Genomic DNA, 26,631 nt, shown 5'->3' with positions numbered 1-26,631 from the left:
ATGGAGCTTTCCCCCCGCAGCCCTCCAGAGATGCTGGAGTCGGATTGCCCGTCACCTCTGGAGCTGAAGTCAGCCCCCAGTAAGAAGATGTGGATTAAGCTTCGGTCTCTGTGAGTCCCTGGCCGGGGAAGGGGGGAGGGAGGGACCTTAGGGAGCTTGGAGTGTGTGCGCGCGGGGCGGGGGTGAAGGGGGATGGCTGGAGCCGGGCTGGTAAATTCTCTCGGGCACACATGTTGGCAGGTGCGAGGAAATGGCCCTGACACGCGTGTCCAGGCCACATGTGCAAGGCGTGTGTGGGGCAAGCCGGCTGGTTGGAGCCGGCTCAGGAGTTGCAGAGCCAAGATGTGCCTGTGCCTGTGGACCTCGGGGTGACACGCAGCACTGTGTGTGCGGTGTGGCAGGGCGGCAGACGGACAGCGCTCAGGAGGTGCCTGGCTGACTCACACGTATCTATGTGCAGGGTTGTGCAGATCTGAGACACATCACATGTGTGTGCACGAATATCCGTGGGTCACCGAGGTGTGGAGAGGGTTTGCACACAGCCGCAGATGTAGTGCATGGGGATACTTGTGCCAACCTGTGGGTCATACACATCTCTCTGGGTTGGGATTGGTAGTTTCTGCCTCCTGCATCCTACAGGGAGTGGAGGTGGGGGGGCCCCCTTACTTGAGCTGCTCATCTCTCAGGGGGCCTGGGAACCCATTCTGCATATTAATGACCCACCTGGAATCTGGAGGAAGGGGTGGAGCCCCCACCTGGGAGCTGGAGGAGGGGGTGGCAGTGAAGAAAGATTGATTGGCAGGAGCCAGGCAATTGGCTTAATCAAAGCCTTTTTGTTTATATGGGATCTTCCAGGATCTCCAAGCACGTTTTTGCATCATTTCTTATTGTTGCAGGACTAGGGCAGGTGGAGAGGAATAAATGGGAGAAAGGAAAGACTCAGGTGTCCCACATACCGGTCTCAGGGAGGAAAGGAACTTTTCTTCCTGCCTCTTAGAGGAGGAGGGGATTGGGTTGAAGACCAGCCCCGCACCAGGTTGCCTCTCAGGCAGCTGCTATCTGGTAGTCTCTGCAGTCTGGTGATTCTTAATCAGAGAACCAGGGAAGATGCCTCTCTCTCTGAGATGAGTCCCTACAGTCCCAGGAAAGAGGCTCTACATAGGAGAGGATGGATGTTTGGTGAGCAAACAGTAAACCTAGCTCCTGAAGCCCTTTTCTCCCCAGTCACCTCAGTTGTGAGCACGGAAGCTTTCTATGTCTGGGTTCTGATAAAGGGAGGGATGGGGGTAGGGGTCGGACCATTGCGTAGGGTTGTATTCTCCAAACACGTCATCTGCAGTGGTAAGATGACGCCTTTGTACCGGGCAGGTGCCTCTGAATTACACGCTCACTGCTTTGAGGTCTTAGTGGGCACCAAGACTTGGAATCCAACGTGCTCTCCAGTCCCCCTCCTCTGCTGCCTCTGGCCAATGCAATTTGCCGGGCTCTGTGAAGCGCAGCCTTGGAATGAGTTCTGGGACGAAGAAGTGAAAAACAGGATTGAATTGATTTTAGTTGGAGGAGCACTGGGTGATTCTTGATAGAAAATGATGCTTGGCTAATGGTAACCAAGTCAAAGAGAGGGCCAAAAGTCAAAGTAATGGAGAGGTTGAAAGGCAGGCACGGGGCCTCGGGGTCTGTAAATGGTTGAATTCCAGGTGTCTCAGGATGGCTTTCCCATAGTGCCCGGGGCTCGTCATGGGGGCAGGGCCATGCAGAAGAGTCAGTTTTACTAGTTTGGGTATTCCCACACCTTTCTAACCAAAAGTCCTTCCTGCAGACAAATTGCCATTTCTTCTTTCATTGGAAGAAGTGCTCGGTGGTGAGAGAACAGGATCCCAGGAGGCATGGAAACCTGGAGAGGGAAGGAGTGGAGGCAGCCGCCCCTCGAGTGCCTTAGCTAGATAGCTTCCCGTGGAGGACGAGGACCACTGTCTCTGGGGTTAGGTTCTTCTGCTCTCCCTCAGCAGTCTGCTTGTAGGTGTCTCAGAACACTGGCAGCTCGTCACATACTCACCTGGTCTCCATTCTGCTAGCTATGTGTGCAGATCTACCCAGACAAGGACCGTCTCCTGATTACTAACCACCAGCAGTAGATGCTCAATCTCACTTCCTCAGAGAAAGATCTTGAGATCAAGGTAGATCCCGAGTTGATGGCTGTCTGGACTTGGCCTTGTTTGACTATTGGGGAGGCTTGGAAAATCAGAGGAAGGGACATAAAAGGACTTAGTGCTTTTGCCGGGTAGGAGGAGTTCCCCAGCTCTCTGGGTCAGGTGGTTTCTAAAGAGGTGAGGAAGGAGGAATTCCCTTAAATGGAGATAGAGCCCTCCCTCTGCCTCATGGGCTAGGGTAGGAAGAGGTTGTTTAGTCTGGAAAAAGGGGGGTAGACATGATTATCTTAGGACTGGGTACTAAATGGAAATGGAGACAGATGGTATTTCTCTCTCTAAATACACACACACACACACATATACATATATTTATTCTCCCCGAATTATTTATACACACACACACACACACACACACACACACACACATATATATATATATATATATATATATATATATATATATGTTCTTGATTCCTCTAATTAACACATCCCACCCCTCCTCATTTTAATTTCTAATCTAGGACATCTTGACTCTCTTCAGGGGAGCCCATGTCTGGTGTTTTTGCCTCTGGATTAAAAATGCCTACTAATATAGTTGTGCAAGGCAATTTCTTGTTGGGAAAAATATCTAGAAATTCTGTTTCTGACACTAAAACCCTGTCAAAGATAAATTCAGAATCTGGAGTTGGAAAAAGTCTTCGACTATGGGATTTTATCTCTGGCTAGAAGGAAAAGTCTCCTAACTCAATGGACTCGTAAGCTTAGGCTTGAAAGAGGCTGGGAGAAGTCTAGAAATGATGGGCTGGTCAGGATGATTTCCAGCCTCCCTAACCCTAAGGTGAAGAATCTGACTGGGCTGTCCATGCACCTCTGAGGCCATAGGCCTTTGGGGAGTGTGAGGAGGGTCAGCAGAGGTAGAAGGAGTTTTTGCTATCTTTTGTGAATCAAGGAAAGCTATGAGCAGAGACTGGTTTGCCACCTCAACCCATTCATTCACCTGCCAACTTTGTGCTCCCGTGGGCCAGGTGGTCTGCTGGATTTGGGGTTACAGTGATGGACGACATGGAGCCTGGAATCTGGTTCAACTCTATCCTGTGGGGTGGAGAGGGAGGTAGGGACCCTTGCCCTCATTTTGCTACACATATCCAAGTGGAAAAATCCTACCAATCTGGGTTTCTGCCTAATTTTTCTTTTGGGGGGTTATACACAGGAAAAGCATAGACGTGAGTTCTCTCTCCCCGGATAGTACAGCATTGCTTCATTTCTCTGCTCCAATTTCTCTTGGAATTATACATTTTAAAGCAGAGCTTCTCCCTTCCTTTGGGACAGTATAAACACTGTCGTTTTCTTTTCTCTCTCTGCTTGATCCATACTCAGGAACCCTCAGGTCTAGGCTCGATGCCCTGTGCTGTGCTTCAAGGTCATTACAGCTGAGTTTGGAGCAAGGATCCAGTTGGGAATTATTCTTGCTTATCTTTGTTTCATTAGAGTCTACTGTGGTACCCTGAACATAATAAGCACTCAATAAATACTATTAAATAAGGGAATGAATGAATGCACATAAGTCACAGAGCCTAGTTCTGTCTCTGATTCTGTGGAGTGTGTATACCTCCATGTGGGAGGTGGAGAGGTAGGAAATGGAGATGGAGGCGGTGATGTTGCTTTTTGAGAGGGTGATGCTTAAAAAGTGTGGATTTGAGAACCTCAGGACCCAGCCTGGAACTGAAGGGGTTACTGGCAAGAATACAAAAGCTATGGCTTTTGTGTGAATGAGATATTTCAGAACGAAATTGTGAATGTCTGACATGTATACATATATGTCTGGGTAAAGGTTGACGTGTGTGCCGGAAACAGAGATCTACGATGATGTCTCTTTGTTTTTATGTTTATAAACAGCCTGTGTGGTAATAAACATGTTAAGAAGGCATGCACTTGCCTGAATACCTGAAATTGTCCTAGGTATGAATGCGATATTGTATGCGTGTGTGTATGTGGGTAGTGGGATAACGTGTATGTGTGTATGTGTGGACTTGTGTATGTATTTGTGACACACTCAAATTGTTTGGCAAACCTGGGGAGACCCAGAGGGCAGGAAGAGGAAGCCAAGGGTCTGGACGGCATCTCATGGATGTCTGCTGCCTTTTGTCTTCGCTCTGTATATGCCCTGTGTTGAAAATCACGCTGCCATCCTTTCTCTGCCTATAACTGTGGAGCTGCTGTGAAGATCGCAGTATAAACTCTGGCTCCCTGGACCTCTAGAGAAGTGGGAGCATCCTTTCTCCAGGGCCTTATGCCACCTTCCCTGCATTAGCCCTTCTTCGCTCCGTCCGTGGTGCAGGGAATCTCTCCTCCCTAGTTTTTATACCTTCTCTCCCATCAGATATTTCCTCCATCAGCTTTGTGTGAACGAGAACCATGTGGCATCTCTCGAATGGTGGAGGGTGGAAAATTCCAGTCCTAAGGCGAATGGGAGGTACAGAGGCAGGGGACATCGAATTCGGACTAAAGGAAGAGTTTGTACACCACTGGGCAGAGTAGGTGGCAGGAGGGAATCCAGGACCAGGGGGTTGGTAGAGGAAGAGCAGGAGCGGCCGGAGCCTGGAGTTCGAGTTCACATTCCTACTGTGCTTATTACGATCTGTGTGATCTTGAAGTTATATAGTTTCTCAGAGTCTCAGTTCTTCATTTGATACCATCCATATGAAAGTGGCTTTAAAGTGATAACATCAGCAAGGGAGAGACTGCTTTGTGGAGAGGTGGGGAAATGGGAATGAATGGGTGACTATTGGCTGGGATGAGGGGGAGACAAAGATGCAGGAGGCAGGGGTATGAAGTACCTAATCAGTTCAGGTCCCACCGTGTGGGGTCGGTTTGGAGGGGCTTTGTTGATGAATGCTTATTTGGATGGGGTGAGGGCAGGTGTCTGGGCTGAGGGAATAGAAGGCTGGGTGGGGCTGGAGGAGGGCTGGCCATACTTGGAAGGTTGGGAGCCACTGAGGTCTAAAGAAAGAAATACTCCTTAGCATTTTGCTCCAGTGGTCAAAGTAGAAGTGGGTGGTATAGCTGCAGTTCCAAGGCGGTGAGCGGTGAGCGTGAGGAGCTCCCACATGGGTGGTCCCGTGACCACGGGGACTCCGCCTTTGGCACGCATCCCAAGTCCCTAGGCCTGGAGTAACATCATCAGGTATGTGACACCCTACTTAAGAGAAGTCCAAAAGTCCTTAAATATCACTCCTTGTTCGGGAGCTTCAGGAGGCAGGTTGGAAAAAGAGGAGATGCCACAGCTTAGGTTGCATTTGTCATTTTTGCCCGGAGGAAAGGGAAGGAGATTAGGGACCCCATGGGGCTGGAACACTAGCTGACTCATCTGGAGAGAGGCCTGGACATCTTTAGACCCTTCTCCACCTGCCCCCGTCCAGACGTGCACACTTGCTCCCCTCTCCTGCCCCACGCCCAGCCCCAGCAACCCTCGGGGTGGGACAGAGGAGGAGAAAGCCTTGAAAGAGGTCTTGCCTTTCTTTTGTGTCTATAAAGAAATCATGGAAGATTTATCTCTAATTCTTCTGCTCTCTCTCCTTTCTTTGATTCTATCCACACTCTTTTTTTGTCTCCTTCCTACCTTCCTTCCTTCCTCCCTCCTTCCTTCTTTCCTTCCTCTTTCTTTCTTTCTTTCTTTCTTTCTTTCTTTCTTTCTTTCTTTCTCTCTCTCTCTCTCTCTTTCGTACTGGGGATTGAATCCAGGGGTGTTCTACCTCTGAGCTATACTTTGAGCCCTTTTTGATTTTTTTATTTGGAAACAGGATCTCACTTAGTTGCCGAGGGTCTCACTAAATTGCCGAGGCTGTCAAACCTGCGATCCCCCTGTCTCAGCCTCGCAGGTACTGGGATTACAAGTGTGTGTCAGCATGCCTGGACCCCGTGTTTCCTTCCTGGGCCCCATTTTGCTCTTCTCTTTTTTCCCATTTTTTCTTTCTATCCCTGTTCATTTTGACTGACCCTCTCACTCTTGGCCCTGGCCTCCTACTCTTCTCCCATCTTGGCTGGGAACCAGGCACGTCCCTGAGGTGCCCTCCCTCGCCCGGGTGTCGCTGGGTGACGGCGGGGGTGGAGTTGCTGCGGGTGGGCACCCTTTGGGCCTTCCTAGGAGTCCAGCCTCAACTCCTGTCTTCCTCTCGGCCATTCTTCTGCCTTCTCGGTGACCTCCTCCTCCCAGCTCCTCCAGGGAGGAATCCGAGGTAATTGCCTCCAAATCTCCAGGGGCTTATTTTCTCAGGTTCTGGAAGTGGAGTAGCTATTTTCCAACTCTCTTCGGGACAGCAGCGGGGAAAAGAGGGACAAGACCAGGGCAGGTGGGGTGGGGCTGAGACAACTTGGGAGACTGGAAGTTGTTAGATAATGAGATTGCTCCCAAAGGGAGAAGCCTAGATGGTCCAGAGACCCAGGAGGGAGCCCGGGGCAGGGGCCTGGACGGGGACTGGAGAGGAAAGAAGGGCTAGTGGGCAGGGAGAGGAGAAAGGGGGGCTGCTCTCCATTCGAGGCAGGCCGGCGGCGGTGCCAGGGCTCTCTCGCTCCTCTGCCCTCATACCCTTCGGTGCTGCCAGTGCTCCTGTCCCCCAACTCCTGCTGCGTCTGTGCTTATCCCTGTCTGAAAGGAAAACATCAGGTTAGGATTCTCCGTCAGCATTCCAGACCTGGCAGAGTAGAGAGCTGTGCTGGGGTTGTGGGAGAGGCAGGCTTGGTGGAGAAAAGGCCGGGGGTATCCAGGGACCGGCCTGGGGTGTGGGGCTCAGGGAAGAGTGGGAAAGGGGGTGCTGCAGGGGGTGCCATTAGCTTAACCAGGCTAAGCGGTGAGAAGCCAGTGTTGCAAGTAATCATCAGGGCTGCAGTGGGGTGGTTAGGCTGCCAGCCGGTGCTGGCTTCGTTTAGCTGGGCTTGCTGGGTGGCGGTGCTTGGTGATTCTCTGGTGGTAGGACCTGGGACTAGGGCATTTTCTCCTTCTCCTTTCCTTCCTATTTCTTGGCTTCCCGCTCCCCTGTTTATCAGCTCTTGCATATCTCTCTTGGCACCTTCTCCCGCCTCCTCTCCCTTATGCTCACCTTGTTTGGAAACTTCTTGGGTCTGGGCTGAGTGTGCACACATGCCAGCCGGAATACCAAGCTCCCTAAACCCTGACTGTCTCCTACCAAGCAGAAGCTTTGGAGATTCTGATGCAAAAGGTATATAATAAATCCAATTGCACTAGCCTCACCCCAAATATGTCTCCTCCTCTCCCCTTCTGCCCTTCTTTGAAACCTTGGTTAGCTGTTGTTTTGACTGCAGCACAATAGACTGGAGGTAGATATGCAGGAGAACTTCCTAGGATATGTATGGAGGTCGGAATGTGGCCTTTTTTCTGATAAGAAGGCACCCTTCTCATTTAAGACCAGGTCAGAGCTGATTTGGGGAAGCAGTGAGCTGGTCAGAGAGGTTGAACTCTGGGACCCGAGAAACCAAGGCCCAGGCATCCTATCTCATGTTCCAACCCAGGCCCTGAATCTGAGAGCTGCAAAGGGTTACAGAGAAAGAAACTGATCCCCAGAGACAGTTGGTAAGGCGGGGGCAGAGCTGGGACCAATCTCAAGCCTGCTGATGTACGGCTCGCGTGGCCCCATCACACCTGCAGCCATCCCTTGCCAAGCTTCCAATTCCCTTTCCCTCGCAGGCCACCTTCAGCATCTGTCAGGCCCCCTGGAAGCAGGGCAGCTGCTGGGAACATCTGCTGGGACGTGGTTTGGAGGGCCAGTGGGGTGGTCCATGTGGAAGTGGTTAATGAGCAGAATTAAACAGTGTCGGGAGGGAGGGGGGAGGCCAAGCTAGCCAGAGGAAGGTTCTTTGGACCGGGTCCTGGAAGCCTCCTCTCCATCTGCCTCCTCTCCATCTCCCATTCTTCCCCTCTCAAGGACTGAAGTCCGAGGGAGAGGTGACTCACTGTGTGCTGGGCTGGGAGCTGGGACACCTGGGTCCCCATTAATCAAAGACTCAGACTGTTTAGATCACCCCTTTCCTCATGTGATCTGAGCTGTGCGGGGCTGCTGCTAAGGAACACCTGTGAGGATGGCTTCTGGTTAGAGGCAGAGGGAAGCTGCCTTTAGACACAGGCACGGGGGGAGGGCATGAGCAGCCCCCCTCACCCTTTCTCCAGTGTTCCCAGACTCTCTCCCATAGCACTTCCAAAGCTCCCTTCTCTGCCTTCTTAGTACTGCCTGCCCCTCCTTCTCATCTCCCTCCACTTTCCTGGTTTCCCCACCCCCAGTGCTGCCCTATTCCTTCCCCACTCACCCCTCCCCAGCCCCTCTGTCCAGTGCCTTGAGATCTCTTACCATTGCTACCATGTAAACCCGAGGCCCACCGCCCCCCAGGACGGCACCCCAGCTCTGCCACCAGAAGGACTATTTTTATCTCTGGAGCCACCCCCGCCACTCTGCCCAGCCAGCTGCCAGAATTGGGGCTGCTCCTATAGCAATGGGAAGCCAGGGGAGTCAGGGAATGGAAGCTTGGTGAGGTGCAGGGCTGGTTGCTCCTGGTTTCTGGAGCTCCGTGCTCATCCTAATCCCTGGCCTCCACTTCCCCTGCGTCCCAGGCTGCAGTGATTAAGAAGACAGAGAGAAATCCTGGGTGTCTGGAGTGGAAGTGGCAGGGAGACTCGAACTTTCCCACAAGTAGCCCAGGTACCATTTGGGGTCTGGATGGAAAATCGGGTTCTGGGTATTGAGTGGGCATATGTTTTGTTGATGGAGGACTCTTAATAAATATTTGCTGAACTAAGCCGGGTGGGGTGGCACATGCCTGTAATCCCCATACTCGGGAGGCTGAGACAGGAGGATCATCCTCAGCAGGTATGAAACTCTTATCAACTTATTGAGACCCTGTTTCCAAATAAGAAGTAAAATTGGGCTAGGGGTGTAGCTTGAAGGTAGAATGCCTCTGGGTTCAATCTCCAGTACCTCTCTGCACAATTTGCTGACCTAATAAAGAATTGAACTAAATAATAATCCTTTGCATTCCTGTCTTATTTCAGTTCTGAGTGCTCTCGTACAGTGTCTCATCAGATCTTTGTGAGCGTCCTGTGAAGCATGTATTATCTACCCACTTCATACAAGGAAACTAAAGTTCAGAGTGACTTACCCAAGATCACGTATAGCGAGAAAGTCTAGGCACAAGTCTTCTGATTTTAATCCATGCCCTCTTTCTATTGAATTTGTATGATTTCCTTGGTTCTTTTACTTTCTGAGATTTGGGAGCCTTGAGATCAGCCCATGAACCCCTTCACCCACAGACAAGCCCTCCCCACCCTCAGAGGCGGCTTCCCATCCTTTGCTCTTTTCTGGAACCCTATTCCTCAGTGCAGGGTGGGGAAAGCTGGGCCTGGGAAAGGGAGGGAGGCATTATGGTTGGGCACCTTTCTATTTTTAAAATAAACTTAAGGGCTAAAGGAAAACTAAGACTAGACCCTTTGCTGGGGTCCTCACGTCTATGTCCTGCCTCCGACCCGGGTAATAGTCTCCTTAGCTCACAAAGAGGTGGAGTGTGGGGTTTGGACATAGGTGTGTGTGAAGTGTATTCTCTGGGAAGGGATGGTGGTTGACAAACATCCCTTCTTAGTAGGAACACTGAAGAATAATAGGCTAGCCAGATGTGGTAGCACACGCCTATAATCCTAGTCATGGAAGGCTGAGACCAGAGGGTTGCAAGTTTAAGGCTAGCCTGGGTATTTAGTGAGACCTTATCCTCAAATAAAAAACAAAAAGCACTGTGGATGTAGCTCAGCGGTAGAGAACCCCTGGGTTCAATTGCCAGTAGCACTTACTTCTGCTACTACTATTCCTAATGATGATGATGATAATACTAGAAATTGGGCATGGTGGTACTTGTAACTGTAATTTCAGTCTTTGGGAGGCTGAGATAGGAGGATTGTACTTTTGAGGCCAGCCTCAGCAACTTAGCAAGGCCCTCAGCAACTTAGTGAGACCCTGTTTCCAGATATAAAATAAAACAGGGCTGGTGGTGTAGTTCAGAGGTAGCATGCCCTGGTTTCTATCCCTCGCACCACACAACCACATCAGCGTCATCGTCATCACAACAGTGGTGACAGTCTAGAGTAAGTGGTGCAGCATGTGTATGTGGGGTGAGGTGGAGAGCCGTAGTTTGTCCAACCAACTTCAGTATTGTTGGGCAGGAGAACAGAGTAATGGACCCGATAATCTCTCCAAGAGGGGTGTGTGTGTGATACTGGAGATTGAACCAAGAGTTCTCTAACCATGAGCTGCACCCACAGCACTATTTTATTTTTAATTTTGAAACAGGGTCTTGCTAGACTGCTGAGAGTATTGCTAGGTTGCTGAGGCGAGTCCTGAACCTGTGAGCCTCCTGTCTCAGCTTCCCAAGTACTAGGATTGCATGTATGTGCCACTATGCTAGGCTTCCAAGGCTTTTTCAATTTAGGAAGTCTCTTTATTTTTCGGGGGCATCCTACCTCCGAGCTACACCCCCAGCCCTATTTTTTTTTTTCTTTTTTGTGGTACTGGGGGTGGAACCCAGAGGCTTTCTACTTCCGGGCTATACTCCCAGACCCATTTTATATTTTATTTGGAAACAGGGTCTCACTAAGTTGCTGAGAGCCTCGCTAAGTAGCTGAGGCTGGCTTCCAACCTGCGTGATCCTATCCTCCTGTCTCAGCCTCTCAAGCGTGGGGATTTCAAGCGTGCGCCACCACGCCCGGCCCCAGCCCTATTTTTTATTCTTTACTTTGAAACAGGGTCTCACTAAGTTGCAGAGGACCTCACTAAGTAGCCGAGGCTGTCTGCGAACCTGTCACCTTCCTGTCTCAGCCTTCCAACTACTGGGATTACAAGCCTACACCACCACTTCCTCTGGGAATCTCCATCTTTCAATGGAAGGGCTGCGGTTAGAACAGCAGGACTTGGAGTGGGGAGACAGGAGTGGGGGCGCTGGCTTGGCTTGGGGTGTTGGTGTTTGGGGCCTTTTGCAGCTGGCTGCCACCTGCCCCAGTGCCACCCGTGGGCGAGCATGTGCAGAAGACGGGCCAAATGGCTCGGCCCTCACCCTGGGCGACAGTTGTGTCTGACAGCGGGACTACCCCTTTTTCTCTGATCAGCTTGTGAGGCTGCAGGGAGAGTGGGGCCGTGGGGCAACGAGAGACGGTGGATGGACGCAGAGAGCGGCTTCCTTTCTTCCAGCATCACAGCCACCTTGCTTCCCGGCCACCGAGAGTTCACGAGGAAACACGCTGACCATCTTTAACCTCTCTCGCTCTCGTGGCCGTGGAAGCCCACTTCCATTTGTCTCAGTGCTCAGCGGAGCCGAGGAGCGGCTCCCCAACTTCACTTGTTTATAATCCGTCAAGGGTTTGGCACAGTGACAAGGTATTTTAATTTCTCTCTGCTTTGGAAGGGTAGGAGGAGGAGACTTCCCGTCTTGAAATTCAAGCTCTTGCTTGCCTGTTTCTTCTTTTTTCCATTTCTCCCGCCATACTCATACTTTTCCTGGTTTCCACACCACCTGCGGCCCAGGACCCCACTTTGGGGACTGTAGGCGCCAGGACCTCTCCCTGCTGGGTGCCTTTGGCTTCCTCGCCTCCTCCCCTCTGTAGCCCCGCCCAGCCCCTCGGCCGACCAATCGCGGCCCCACTGCACTTGTCTTGGTGATGTCATCTCGCAGCCAATCGGGAGGCGGCGGGGGCTGAGTGCGCACGTCCACTTCGGGCTGCAGAGACCGGCGTCTTTTCTTCCCAGGCCTAGAAAGAGAGCAAAGTCTGGAGGTGGAAGAAGGGGTTCTGGTACTTAGCCGCGTTCTGGGTGCCTGTTCTGGCCCCTCTAGGGCCATCTGAGCTGGACAGACTTCTCTGTAGTGAATTCACCGTTGCGCCGCAGTCTCCATTTTACAGATGAGAAAACCAGGGCTGGAGTATTAATTTGCCCAGCCTCTTGGTTCTTATGAACAAGCCCTTACGACTTCATCCCCTGCTGTAGGAGCGGGGCCCTTCCCTCTCTGAGGCTCTGGCTCTGAGTAAGGTCCCTGGCTCTTAGCTTCAGAAGCCCCTCCCAGACAGTTTCTAATTCTCTAGGAAGTTCATACTCCTGTCTTGCTTTTATCCTTTCATGTGGGTTGAAGCTCATTTTGAAGAATGTCCTCCAGAGAGAAAGGCCCTGTGAGGGAGCTGGGCCTGCTTAGCCTCTGGGGTGGGGGCTCTTGCAGGGCCCCTTCCCCACCCACTACAAGCTTCTTTGTGACCACTCCAGGAGAGTTCTCTGTCTCTGCGTCCTGGAGTCTCCTGCTAACCCCTTCTTCCCAAAGAGAAGCCCCACCTCCTCAGAGCAAGGGGCTGGCCTGTGCTATTTCTGTCCTTTCTGGGATTCTTCTGACAACAGATTCTTGTTTTCGGTCTGATTCAGATGTGAAACTTTTCCCGCGGCCTCTCACCCAGTTCCTGTAGGCGGGTCTCAGCCCCAGCATCCCTCCCCTAGCCAGGCCCTCCAGCTCTCTTCCCTTGGGGGCTTCCTGGCCAGTTGCTCAGTTCTACTGGGACCAGCAGGAGGAAGTCGGGGGCTCAAGAGGAAGTCATTACCCTGTAGGGGCCTCAGGTCCCCCCCGGGGTCTGAAGTAGAAAACTTTGATTCCCATGGCAAGCCCTGTTCCTGTTCAGAGGAGCCACCTCCAGGGTCCCATCCTCAGGTGGGTACTGGGGGAGAGAGAGGAGAGGAGAGGGGAGGGGAGGAGCAAAGGACAGGTTGCTTGTGGGCCCACCAGTTGCAGTTGGTGGAGGGGAGTGATCAGACCTGATAATCCCATGTCTGATGTGTGTGTGTTTGTACCGACTTTTCCACCTTGCCTTCCCCGGGTTCTCCCCCCACCTGCACCCCGTTTTCTTCTTACCACTTCCCCTTGGCTCCAGTGGGTGACTAGCAGTGTTTCCTTCCTCTCTCCCTGTCCCAGCATCCTTAGGACCTCACACCCTTTTGAAATTTCTTCTTCTAATTGTAAGAACCTGAACTGAAAGCAGAATTACTTCTAACTGGCTTCCTTTGGCTTGAGGCTGGCTTATCCTGAGGCCCCTGCTTATGGTCATCCTTTTGGGACTGTGGGTGTGGGAGTAGTGGCAGGGGGCTTTGGAAATGCCCAGAGCTAAGTGATGACCAAAGAAATGAGCTGGCAGGGGCTGGGAAGCTGGGCTCTGCTGAGGTGTTGGGGTTATTACTGCCAGGAGTCTTCTCTTCCAGCTGGCTGCGTAGAGCTAAGGAGGGACTCTTGCCTTCCTGGGTCAGGAGCTGAGGCTTTTTTCACCGTGCAGGGACTGAAGGTAAAGGAGAAAGCAGTGATGGTGACATGAGGGTGGGATGGAGGTGGAAGGGATATTGGGGGCAGCATCCAGTTTTCCTTGGGCCTGGATGAGGACCGGACAGTGTGGAGCATCTTGTTCTAGAGGGCAAGAGACCATTCCTGTGTCAGATTCTCTGGGCTGAACCAGGGGGTTGGAAGCTGATCTGGGTGGGGAGGACTTCCTGTAGAACTTCGAGGTGAGGACTTACAGCAGGTCTAGAGAGATCCTAACTCTGGAGGACTTTGGAACAAAAGAGGCCCCAAAGTATGATATATATATGTGTGTATGTGTGTATGTGTGAGTGCATGTGTGTGTGTGCGCACGCGCGGGTGTGCGTACATGCTAGAGAGAGGGAGAGGAGAGAGAGAGAAAGAGTGTGTTTATTTAACTTTGGGAGGTTGCCGTTCCGCACCTGGATCCTTTCAGCTGCCTGAGCCCAGCTCCTCTTCTTGGACTCCTCCTTTGCCAAATTTGTTCTTTAATCTTTCCTTCCTTCCTTCCTTCCCCCTCCCCTTCTGGCATCTGGATCATGTTTGCTACAGATCTCAACAGAAGCTGCACATGAGCTCCTGGATGAGACCTAGAAGCAAGGGAGGAGGAAGTGGTGTGCTGAAAGTCAACCTGCGACTTCACCTCGCTCTCCAGGCTTATCAGTAGAGTTTCAGAAACCCGGGCTCAGGAAACTCAGCTGGGAGCTCTGGGAGGGGGCCTCACACCTGACTCAGTTGCCCCTTTCCCTGTTGTTTATCTGATGGACTTGCACAGAGCACATCCTGTGTGCTCTCAGTACGAAGGCCAAGAGAAATCAGTCACTGTCAGTGCCAGGAGACACTCCTGTGGGCACACTTTTCCCAACACCTTAGGTGGCACCAGCTGAGGCTGAGGAGCCGTGGCGGCCCTTTTCCTGACCTCCCGCCTCCATTGCATGGGGACACTGACTGCCGTCCTTAGTGTGAGCTGTAGGCTTTGCCTACCCAACGGGGACTGACGCCCTGTAGACCTTGGACAAGTCACTTACCTCTTACATAAGGTGCTTGTGAGAATCAAATGAGGGTTTATTCATAAAGGAGAGATCACAGTCATTATCCTCCTGCTTCTGTTAGAGGGCTTCCTAGTGACCTGGCTCCATCTGAACTCACTCTCTGCACCCCTCCTGGGCTTGGGATAGAGCATGGTGCAGCTGCTGGGAGCGAGGTCTGAGCTGCACAGGGCCAGTCTGGGGCCTGTCAGTTAATTCCTATTCAAAGTATATTTATGGAGACCTTTTGCTTGTGCCAGGTTTTTTGCATATATTATTTAATCCTCTTAATAGCCTTGTGAGGCCGCTTTATTATAATCTTCAGCATTTTATAGACGAGATTGCTGCTCTGAAAAAGTTCTGACTCAAGAGTACATTAGGATCACCTGGGGTGTGTGTTAACAGTGCATACCCCTGGGCCATCCCCTCAGAAATCCTGGCTGAGCAGGTGTGCAGTGAGGGCTAGGATCTGAATTTTAACAAGTGCCAGAGGTGATCCCGACACTGGCAGTCTTAGGGCCACATTTTAATAAATACTGATTAAGAGGTGGTGACTTGCCCACAGGCCCGCAGTGGGAAGTGATGGCTTTGGATCTCGGGAATCCATCCTGGCACACCAGCGTGGCCTCCTGAGCAGGGTTTTGCATTGGAAACCAGCTAGCAACTCCTTCCCGCCTCCCTCCCTCCTAGGCCCATTGTGAGGATAAAATGAGATAATGTAGGAGAAAACCCTTTTTAAAATGTAGAGCTGGCAGCATCCTTAGCGATTATGCGAATGCATGCAAATGAGCACCCGTGGGTGTGGCTGTTCACTTGGGAGCCCTTCTGGAAAACCTGTTTCTAGAGGTGAATGGAGAAGGAAACTGGGAGGGAGAAATTGGATGGTGGACATTGACCCCCTGGGGGCAGAATTTTTTGTTATGACAGGGCTGAGTGACCGGGAGAATGGGAACCTGGGGGACGATGGAGCCGCAGGCAGTAGAGGAGGCCTTTTTTCCTTTCTTTCTGGGTTGTGTGTCCCCAGATTCCAAAGCCCCTGGTCATGAGAGAGGAAAGCCTGGCTTGTGCCTGGGCCCCTCAAATGTATAGCATACCTCTTTGTTCTGCAATCTGTAGTCTTTATTCTGAAAGATACTGGCTGGTAGCCCCTTTCTAGCTCATTTGGCTGGGAAAGCCTTTTCTAATGTCTAGCCTGTCTCCATTCCTCCTCCCTAACAAAGCTGGAGCTGGGGCTGAGCTTCCCTAAGCCCGCCCTCCTCCTCCTTAGACACCCCGCTGTTTCCACATGGGAACAGTGCCGGAGGAAGGCTGGTGGCAGAGGGTTCTGGAGAGCCCACCTCCTAGGCTGCACACTGCCTCCCATTTCTGCGGCTTTCCCTTCTGCCCCATTTGCTCCCAGACATGTCGGCCAGGACTGCTGGGCCCTGAGGTGAGCAGCTGGCCTGTGATACTTCCCGGGGCTGGTTATTTTGGGCACCCCTCATCCAAGGAGACCCCTAGGTTCTGGAGCTGCTTCTGTTCAGGAATGCCATTGTTCTCCCTCCCCCAGCATCCCTGGGAATTGATGCTAATTCCAGCCTCTGGTCCCTGACTCATTCTCTTCTCCTCCCTGACTCATGGGGCGCGACCTTGAGTTCCTGAAGCCCCTCTCAGTGGGGAATTGTAATGGCTCCCGTTTCACCCTTGCATTGGCTTTAGGTGGAGTAGGTCGGGGCTCAGAGGAACAGGAGGAAGAAATGTTTAGTCACTTTCTTGAAAATCACATCTGAAGTCAGAGAGCTTTGTTTGCTTTTTGACTGGCTGAGCTGGAATCACCAGACTTCTAAGAAGCCCCCCACTTAGTCACTGACCCTTGAAATTCCCAAGTGCAAAACATGAGAGGATTGTCCCTTCAGGCACAGCACCCAGGAAGGGGCAGCCCGGACCACCTCACACTTCTGCACCATGAAGTGAGGCGCTTCTGCTGGGCCAGAGGCCGGGGACGGGGACAATTACTGCCAGAGGTTCTCTGTGGCGCAAGGCTGGGGAGGCAGGGGTTAATCCAGCTTTGTCCTGGTTGATGGATTCTGGAATCATAATCCATTAGCTCTGCCTGCGTGGAGCGAGGCCAGGCTAACGCATTCAGATTGGTCTTTGTTCTGCGCCTCTGCCATCCCTGCCAGGGACAGAGGGGCTGTGGACATGTTCCCCCCCCTCCCTGCCTTGACCAAGAGACAATGAAAGAATCCTGGGGGCTGTTTTGATGGCTGTTGATCCCAAACAGAGATGCAGTTTCAGCTCTCCGTTGTCTAGACTATGAAACAAATCATCCCTAAAACATCAACCCCCGGGGCTTGTACCTGCCTAATTCTGCTGGGCCCGTGCAATTTAAAGAGAGAAAAGCATTTGGGAAACAGAAGTGGGTATTGAGGTCAGATGGTGGGTGGGAGTGGTAGAGTGCGGAGAGCCTGGGACTAAACTTTGGGGGTAGATGGACTTAATATAGGCAGTAGCCGTAGCCCCGGATGAAAGACATTAGTCGCTATTATCATCGGTGTCAGAATTATTAACAACTTACGGAAGACTGAGGATGTTTCTGCAAAATGTGCCCTCCCGGAGGGTTTCACGACAAGGTAGCGTCATCTAATCAGGGGGTCTGTGCCCACGCCCTGCAGGCTGCGCTGCATGGTGAAGCAGCTGGAGAACGGGGAGGTAAACATCGAGGAGCTGAAGAAAAACCTGGAGTACACAGCTTCTCTGCTGGAGGCCGTCTATATTGATGAGACTCGGTGAGAGAGCCCTGCAAACGGGAAGGAGAGTGAGAGCAGCTAGACAGCGTCCCAGGGAAAGCGAGCGGGACAGCGCGCGAGAGGCGGAGTGCACAACTGGGGCAGACACGGAAAGAGAGAGGGTGGGACAGACAGAAAGAGCTATTAGCAGAGACAGAGGCAGCGAGATGTGGAGGTAGACATACACAGAGACGGCGAGGCGAGGAGAGAGCTGGGGGAGTAGCTCGGTGGTAGAGCACTTGCCTAGAATCTACGGGCCCCGGGTTCAATCCCCAGCACCGTAAAAGAAGAGAGAGGGAGAGAGAGGTTGGTTTCCAAGTTGGAAGGGCCCTTAAAGCTCATCTATTCTGTTCATCTCTGAACAGAATACTTCTCTAGACCTGTGCCACCCAACATGGGAGCTACTGATTCCAGGAGGCTACTGAACACTTGGAATACACTGAGGATGTATTAAAATGTCTATGTAAATTACATGCTAGATTTCAAAGACCAGAAAAAGAATGTAAAATATGTCATTGCTGTATTTTATATTGATTCATATTGAAAGTAATATTTGAGGCAGTAGCGTTAAGTAAAATCGATCATTAAAACAAATTTACCTGTTTCTTTTTGCCCTTTTAATGTAGCTACTACAAAATCTAAAATTTCAAATGTGTGGCTGGCAGTTTATTTTTGTTGAGCTGTGCTGCTCTAGAGCATCCCTGGCAGATGGCGCTCCACTGCCTGCTTGAACGCTTCCACGGTCGGGATGCTTACTACCACACATGCGGGCTGTTTCCTTCTTGGAGACTTTAGACAACAACAACAACAACAACAACAACAACAACAACAACAACAAGACACAGCAAAAGAAAGGAAAGCGAGAGCTGGGTGTGCTGGCACATGCTCGTAATCCTAGTACTCGGGGTGGCTGAGACAGGAGAGTCACAGGTTCAAGGTCAGCTTTAGGAACTTAGTGAGACCCTTGACAATTTAATGAGACCCTGTTTTAAAATTAAAAAGGACTGAGTGTGTAACTTGGAGATAGAATACCCCTGGGTTCAATTCTGAGTAATCCCCCCCCCCCCAAAAAAAAAAGAGAGAGAGAAAGAAAAGGGAGGGTCCGAGGCAAAGAGCAGGCAGGATTGTGACTAAGCTTGGAGCTGGCTGGGTTCAGAGTCTCTGGGCTGTGGAAGCACCTGCTGTCCTTCCCGTGACTCCCGTTCTGGGGCCTCAGGCAAATTTTGGACACGGAGGATGAGCTGCAGGAGCTGCGGTCAGATGCGGTGCCTTCGGAGGTGCGGGACTGGCTGGCTTCCACCTTCACCCAGCAGACCCGGGCCAAAGGCCGCCGTGCAGAGGAGAAGCCCAAGTTCCGAAGCATCGTGCACGCCGTGCAGGCTGGCATCTTCGTGGAGCGGTGAGGTTTGCCCCCACCCAGCCTCCCTCTGCCTCACTCCTGCCCGTTTACCACCCCACCGGCCGCTTGGCCCCATGTGCTCACCCTCACCCCATCACTCCGCCTGGCCAGATCTTGGCTTCCTGACATTACACCTGGGCTTCTCCTCTCATTCCTTCCTAGGATGTTTCGGAGAACGTATACCTCTGTGGGTCCCACCTACTCCACGGCAGTCCACAACTGTCTCAAGGTGATCCCTGGGTTTGTGGGAAAGAGGATAAGGTTGGGGTTGGAGTAGCCATTGGGACTTCCAGACTGTTTATGATATGATTTTTTTTTTATTATGTGTGTGTGTGTGGTATTGGGTGTTCTACCAGGGATGTTCTACCTCTGAGATCCAGCCCTATTTTATTTTTTATTTTGAAAGAGGATCTTACTAAGTTGTTGAGGGTGGCCTCAAACCTACAATTCTCCTGTTTCATCCCTCCAAGTACTGGGATTATAGTCAGGTGCCACCATGCCTAGCTTTACTTTTCTTTTTTTCCCTTCCTCCTCCTCCTCCTCCTCCTCCTCCTCCTCCTCCTCCTCCTCCTCCTCCTCCTCCTCCTCCTCCTCCTCCTCTTCTTCTTCTTCTTCTTCTTCTTCTTCTTCTTCTTCTTCTTCTTCTTCTTCTTCTTCTTCTTTCTTCTCTGTACTAGGGATTGAACCCATGGGCATTCTACTCTAAGCTATACTCCCAGCCTTTCTCCTTCCTTCCTTCCTTCCTTCCTTCCTTCCTTCCTTCCTTCCTTCCTTCCTTTCTCTCTCTCTCACTCTCACTCTCTCCCTTTTGCAGTACTGGGGATGGAACCCAGGGGCATTCTATCTCTGAGCTGTACCCCCAGCCCTATTTTTTATTCTTTATTTTGAAACAAGATCTCACTAAGTTGTGGAAGGTCTCACTAAGTAGCTGAGGCTGTCCACCAATCATGATCCTCCTGTCTCAGCATCCCAAGTATTGGGATTTCCAGTGTGTGCCACTACACCCAGCTTCCTTCCCTTTTTTGGTGGGGAAGTGCTGGGGATTGAACCCAGGGGCATTCTACACTCCAGCCCTATTTTTTATTCTTTGTTTTGAAACAGGGTCTCACTAAGTTGCAGAGGGCCTCACTAAGTAGCTGAGGCTGGCCCAGAACTTGGATCCTCCTGTCTCAGCCTACCAAGTATTGGGATTTTTACAAGTGTGTGTCACCATACCCGGCTTACCTTCCTTTTTTTTTTTTTTTTTTTTTTTGGTGGTACTGGGGTTCCTGGAAGCCCTTCTACCTCTGGGCTATACTCCCAGACCTATTTTATACTTTTTTATTTGGAAACAAGGTCTCTTAAGCCAGCACAGCTGGCTTCGAACCTGCGAGATGCTCCTGTCTCCGCCTCCCAAGCACCATGAATACAGAAGTGTGCCACCACGCCCAGCGTTTCCCTTCCTTTTTAAGTAATGTTCCCATGTTCCTCAGGACAACTTTTGCTCACCCCAGAGGCTACCCCTTGACTTCTTGTCTCTCCCATATTGAGAAATTCCTGGGACAAAAGAGGCCCAAATCACTACTTCTTTGCTTTTCTGCTTCTCAAATCTCTTTAATTTAAATCTCCCCAAAGGGAGCTTCCCTGACTAGTCCGTCATTTCTCGGCAGAACCTGGACCTCTGGTGCTTTGATGTCTTTTCCTTGAACCGGGCAGCAGATGACCACGCCCTGAGGACCATCGTCTTTGAGTTGCTGACTCGACACAACCTCATCAGCCGCTTCAAGGTGCGACAGCTGCAGACAACGGCCTGCCTCTGCCCCTCTGCCCAGGTGCAGGGCTCCAACCCTCTCACACTTGTCTGAGTGCCGGCATCTCCTGCCCACCCCTCTCTCAGTTTTTCTTGCCCTGTGGCCATCCCAACCTCTGGCCTCACTGCAGCTCCCTAGGCCGGGCTCTGGGTCTGCACCAGTCTGGCCGGGGATCCAGCTCCTTCTGCCTGTCCTGTCTAGGCGGTGACCCTGGAGTGCAGAGGCTCTGAGCCTTTGGGTCTCCATTGGCTTCCTGGGAGGGAAGATGGGGGCTACTCCCTCCCTGCCCCCCAGCTCTGTCTCAAAGTCTGGGGACTTTGCTTGGCGGGACAGCGCCAGTGGAGGGCAGAGCTCCTTTGCTCTCTCCTTGTCTTGACTGGCCAGGGTGGATGGTCTGGATTTCTGGGCCTCTCTGGACCCTGCACTTGGAACAAGGGCCAGGAAAAAGCACTTCCACCTGGGAAAAGCACATTTAGAAGCTGAGGGCAGGGCTGAAGATGCTGGGGCGGGGAGGGAGCTTGAATGCTGCAGAGAGGGCCAGTCCAAGAAGCCTTGGAAGGTCACTGCAGCTCTTCCGCCTCAGTGGCTGCGCCTGTGAGCTTTTCTTTACCCTTGACCCCACCCTTCCCAAGAACTTCCAAGGAACTTTCCAAAACTTTGAGGTGCTTGGCTGGGCTTTCTTCAGAGCTTTCCTGGTGCCTCTCCTGCAGACCCACGATCTTCCTTCTAGTCCTGCCCCTGCCCCAGCCCCAGTATTAGGGAACCCTGGGGCCTTTCCAGCTCTCCTTTCTCCACACGGAGTCTCAGACACCACTTCCACAGACTTTTCTTCCTTGCCTTGAAGGCCTGGGATTGGGGGACCCCGAGTGGAGCTGCACTGGGCTGGGTCTGGCCAGCTACAGACCACCTGCTCCAAGGCAGTGTGCATGTGTGTGTGTGCATGTGTGTGCACGCGTGTGTGTGCATGTGTGCGTGCGCGCATGTGTGTGTGCGTGCATGTGTGTATCCTTATTGTTTCCCAGTGAAGCCTCCCCTCTCCAGATCCAGGTTCTCCTCTTGGGCACCCAGCCCCTCCCTGCTTCTTCCCTTCCCTCCAGGGATACCATGGTAACCTGAAAGCAAGGGCAGTTGTCATGGAAACAGTCCTTTAAAATTCCCTGAATTTGGGGCACAGCCCTCCAGGGGTAGGGGTGGGGGATGCTAGGGTCTTCCCTGTCTCTCCTCACTTTGTAACTCCTCTCTACAGAAGCCTGCCCAAGTCCCGGACCTCTGTCCTTTCCCAGCCTAGAGATCTAAGGACAGGTGAAGACATCAGCCCTGCCCTCTCGGAGCCTTGAGCTTCTCTAAGGAGGCAGAGAAACCCCAGGGGCATGTGTAGAGAGGGGGGCAGAGTTGAGAGTGGTTGGACAGAGCTCAGGCTCCTGGCCTGTGTGGCGGGACTGGCGCTGCTTATCAGTGTCTGTGGAGGGGAGGTGGTCAGGGAAGGCTTCCTGGAGAAGGGGCGATCTGTGTCTTCAGAAAGGATCTTCTCTGTGTCATCTTATTCTTTCCCCTGCTTCTATGCTCTTTCCCATGGGACTGGATTTGGGGCTGGGGCGGGTGGTTGGAATGTAGGAGGGAAGCTTTCTTTCTTAAAAATCTCCAGGGAAATAATAATTATAGCTGCTCTTTAGAGAGCACTTACTAAGTGCCTTGTACTTATCCCATTAAATTCCAGGTAGGAGGTATTATCTTTGTTCTGCCATTAAGCATGGGAGATGCATGACTTGCCCAAGGTCACACGGCCTGCAGGTGGTAGAGCCGGACCCAGGTTCACCTGGCTGCAGAGTGATGCTCTCTGCTACCACGCTGCCTTCTAGAGGACCCCGGGTTGCTCACCTCAGCCCCGTGGCTGCCATTCCCGCAGGTCTTCCTTTATCTATCTGGATTTCTTCCCTCCCCCTGCAGATTCCTACTGTGTTTTTGATGACTTTCCTGGAGGCCTTGGAGACGGGCTACGGGAAGTACAAGAACCCTTACCACAACCAGATCCACGCGGCCGACGTCACCCAGACCGTGCACTGCTTCCTGCTCCGCACAGGGATGGTGGTAGGTGCCTGGCGAGCTGGCACCTGTGGCCAGGCCGGGCCAGGCTGCAGCCGGGAACCTAGGTTGCTCTTCAGTCCCTCTCTTCTCCCTTTGGGTCTTCCTCTGGCATCCCAAAGCACTTACAGAGTCGTATTGGATTAACTCATTCTAGAGAATTCCCGGGTGCACCAAAACCTCATGGGCAGTGCTGGGGACGTGCTGGGCTGCAGTGGGACCGGTGCACGTTGGGCTGGAGGAGGGTCCTTGGCCATCCTGGGAGCTGAGGTACCTGGCTGCATTCACCTAAGAGTGGCCTTGGAGACTAGAAGATGGGCCGGTGGCCTGGCTTGTGTGGGGAGGTCCAGGGCGGGGCCGGCCCCCTCTCATCCCGTCTCTTTCCCCTAGCACTGCCTGTCAGAGATCGAGGTCTTGGCCATCGTCTTCGCTGCAGCCATCCACGACTACGAGCACACAGGCACTACCAACAGCTTCCACATCCAGACCAAGTGAGGGTGGGGATGGGGCAGGGCTGTGAGGGGCCGAGTGGAGGCAGGAGGCTTCCCCAAGTTCCCCTGGCAGGGACCGGCCGTGACCGCCTTGGGCCCTGCAGGTCAGAATGTGCCATCTTGTACAACGATCGCTCTGTGCTGGAGAACCACCACATCAGCTCCGTCTTCCGGCTGATGCAGGACGACGAGATGAACATTTTCATCAACCTCACCAAGGATGAGTTTGTGTGAGCAGAGGCCGGCACTTGGCTCTCCCCAGAAACCCTCATCCCGGCCCTTCCCCACTCCCCACCCTCCGGCCCGCAGCGCTGACCGCGCTGTTCTCTTTTGTCCACTCAGAGAGCTGCGGGCCCTGGTCATCGAGATGGTGCTGGCCACAGACATGTCCTGCCACTTCCAGCAAGTGAAGACCATGAAGACGGCCTTGCAGCAGCTGGAGAGGTGGATACGGAGGGGGGCTGGTGCCAGGCAGAGGACGGTGTGTGACTGGGGCGCACTGGGCGGCTGCTGCGCTGTTTCCTCCTGGGTGGTGGGCTGTCCTGGCTCCAAGGATCGATCTGAGTGAATCCCTGGATAGGAGCGGGTGCCGTGTGGGAAGCTGGCCCCGGGTGTACGTACAGCCTGGGCAGCTGGTCTGCTGGAAAGACCTTAGGGCCAGAAGTCTGAAATAGGGGTTCTCACCTCAGCTTCAGGGTAGGCTTACTCTAGGATGTTGGGAAATTCACTTAACCTTCTGGACTCTGGTGTCCTTCTGTGTGAAACGGTAAACATGACATGCCTCTCCCAACAAAGGCCTGTCCCTAGCTCCTTCTCTACCAGGGCTATTGGGAGAGTCATGTGAGGTTAGCAAAGACAAAAGAGGACGGAAAAAATGCCAGAACTACATCTAATGCTGCTCCGCAGTGGGCGGGCACACATCAAAGTGTGCGAGGGAGCGTGAACTTTGTGTGTCCTGAAGGTGTGTGCTGATCTCTGTGTGTGGTGTCTGTGTGTGGGAGAGTGTGCAGTGCCACAGCGGGTCATGGTTGGGGGTATAATAATAATAGTGATTATCACTATAAATAACATCGACTGAGTCTTTATTATGTGCCAGACGCTCTTCTAAATGTGTATTTGTTGTATGTCATTTAATTCTTGGAACAACTCAACATGTGGTAGCGTTTCCATTTTAGGGTTGAAGAAAATGAAACTTGGGGGAATTTTAAGTCTCTCGTTCAGTGTCTCACAGCTTGTGTGTGTTTGGTATGGTGGGGATTTAAATCCACGCCCTTTGGTGCTAAGAGCCTGGGTTCTCGGCTGCTAACCTGTGCTGCTGCTACCTGTGCACGGACGTGTGTGTGTGCACGTGTAGCCACAGGGGTGTCTGAAGTTATGTGTAAGGATTGCACGCGAGGTCTGATAGGGATGTGTGATAGGAATGGTCTAGATTTTCTTTCCCTAATACTTTGGTTTTCCCTTTCCCCAACACCTGCCCCAAACAGGATCGACAAGTCCAAAGCCCTGTCTCTTCTGCTCCACGCTGCTGACATCAGCCATCCAACCAAGCAGTGGGCGGTCCACAGCCGCTGGACCAAGGCCCTCATGGAGGAATTCTTCCGCCAGGTAGGGGCATCTCTTGGTCCTCTGTGGCATCCGCTCGCCCGTCTCCGAGGTGCATACCTTCCCAGGCCCAAGGTGCTGGGGCTCCGCTGCTCACACCCTGCCGCCCAGCCGCACCTGGCCTGGTGGGCCTGAGGTGTCCTCTCCAGCTCCCCTACCTTGTCCTTTCTCCCCAGGGGGACAAAGAGGCAGAGCTGGGCCTGCCTTTCTCTCCGCTCTGTGATCGTACTTCCACTCTGGTGGCCCAGTCCCAGATTGGTGAGTGTCCTTTGCTACAGGAAGGCCTGGCAGGGGAATGGTTGCTGTCTGTGCCCAGGACCCGGATGGCTCCAGATCCCCCTGCCCCTGCCTTCCTGTAGAGGCAGGGCTGCTGCGCCGGGAAGGTGGGTGGCCAGGGGCCCACCAAGCTGTCACCCCAAAGGCTACCCCTGCTGAGAAGGCTTCAGCCCTAGTCACCTCTCCACCCCGTTCTGCCCACAGCCAGGGTCACGGCATGCCAGTTGCACCCTCTCCTTGCCCCTTCCTGCAGGTTTCATTGACTTCATTGTGGAGCCTACGTTCTCGGTGCTGACCGACGTGGCAGAGAAGAGCGTCCAGCCCCTGTCGGATGAGGACTCCAAGTCTAAAAGCCAGCCCAGGTGAGGGCAGCTGCCTCTGGGGAGGGACCAGGCATGCGCAGAGGGAGGATGCGGGGAGGTGGGCAGGGCGCGGAAGGTCGGGGTCAGCAGGTGTGGCTGCCCTGTGCTCCCCACCACCTCACCCCTGTCTCCTTTCTTCCTTTGGTTGTCTTTATTGCCTTCTACCAGGGGAGAAGGTGTGGAGAGAGGGATGAAACTGGGGGAGGGACAGGGACTTGGACTCACCGGTAGAGGGAAAAGCGGAGGACCTGGCTCCCTCAGCCTCCCCGCCTTCCATCTCCTCCACTCTGAGCCGTAAGGGTGACTCTGGAGCAGGCTTGCCCTCACCTCTGGATGTGTGTGTGGGTTCCTGCATCTAGCTTCCAGTGGCGCCAGCCTTCTCTAGATGTGGATGTGGGAGACCCCAACCCTGACGTGGTCAGCTTCCGTGCCACCTGGACCAAGTACATTCAGGAGAATAAGCAGAAGTGGAAGGAGCGGGCCGCGAGTGGTGGGTGATGCTGGGAGTCATGGGGAGGTGGCTAATCGGGGGAGCTGTGGGAGTGCGGGTGGCTAATGAGGGGCCGTGAATGGTGAGTGATGCTGGGGGACTGTGGGGTGAGGGTGGCTAATAGAACACTAGCAGGTCCTTTTTGGGGGGCATTCTACCTCCGAACTACACCCTCAGCCCTATTTTTTTATCCTTTATTTTGAAACAGGGTCTCACTAAGTTGTAGAGAACCTCAATAAGTAGCTGAGGCTGGCTGTGAACCTGGCTGTGAAACTGTGTACTGGGATTACAAGCGTGTGTCACCACACCTGGCTAGGTCCATTTTAAATTAAGCTCTGGGGCAACTGACTCCCAGAGTTGGAAAAGGAGCAAACAGACTAGTGAGGTCACAGGAAAGGCAGCCTAGCCCGATCAGTCTGGGCTGTTCTAGAACGGGGGCTGGAGAGAGGACAGGGACGGCCATGGTATTCCATGACCCGAGGGACCCCTGCACATCATGGTGTCTGTAAATAGCACCCCTGTAATGTTGGGTAACTTGGCGGCTCCAGCTCTTCCTTGGGCTAGAGAGGCTGTGCCCTGGGGATGGGCAGGAGGGAGCTGGGCTCTGAGGCAGGGTTGACAATCCCTTACTTTTCTTCATATATTCCTGGGTTCTGGGGGAAGATACTTCTTGGTCTAAGCTCAGTACCCCTCTTCAGGCATCACTAACCAGATGTCCATCGATGAGCTTTCCCCCTGTGAAGAGGAGGCCCCAGCCTCCCCTGCAGAAGATGAACATAACCAGAATGGGAATCTGGACTAGCCGGGGCTGGCCAGGTGAGGTGGC

The 26,631-nt window shown here is 52.8% G+C and overlaps 1 protein-coding gene across 2 annotated transcripts; it reads left to right on the top strand.

Moving 5' to 3' along the window:
- On the top strand, positions 1–26,607 carry PDE1B (phosphodiesterase 1B; the record flags this gene model as incomplete). Of its 2 annotated transcripts, none has more annotated exons than XM_080705423.1 (14): positions 1–110; positions 17,200–17,313; positions 18,530–18,712; positions 18,875–18,941; positions 20,362–20,478; positions 22,450–22,590; positions 22,975–23,075; positions 23,180–23,305; positions 23,418–23,519; positions 24,560–24,680; positions 24,854–24,935; positions 25,207–25,315; positions 25,675–25,805; positions 26,504–26,607. In XM_080705423.1, the coding sequence occupies 14 exons, from the start codon at positions 1–3 to the stop codon at positions 26,605–26,607; spliced, it is 1,608 nt and encodes a 535-aa protein (XP_080561549.1). The 2 variants fall into 2 exon arrangements, with proteins under 2 accessions (XP_080561549.1, XP_080561550.1); XM_080705424.1 differs by lacking the exon at positions 1–110 and adding an exon at positions 12,829–12,881.
- Between the last annotated feature and the right edge of the window lie 24 nt (positions 26,608–26,631).

Source organism: Muscardinus avellanarius (assembly GCF_963383645.1).
Source record: "Muscardinus avellanarius genome assembly, chromosome: 11".
Classification (NCBI taxonomy): domain Eukaryota; kingdom Metazoa; phylum Chordata; class Mammalia; order Rodentia; family Gliridae; genus Muscardinus; species Muscardinus avellanarius.
Note: the sequence above shows the minus strand (reverse complement) of the source record. Positions and strands in the feature narration are given on the sequence as shown.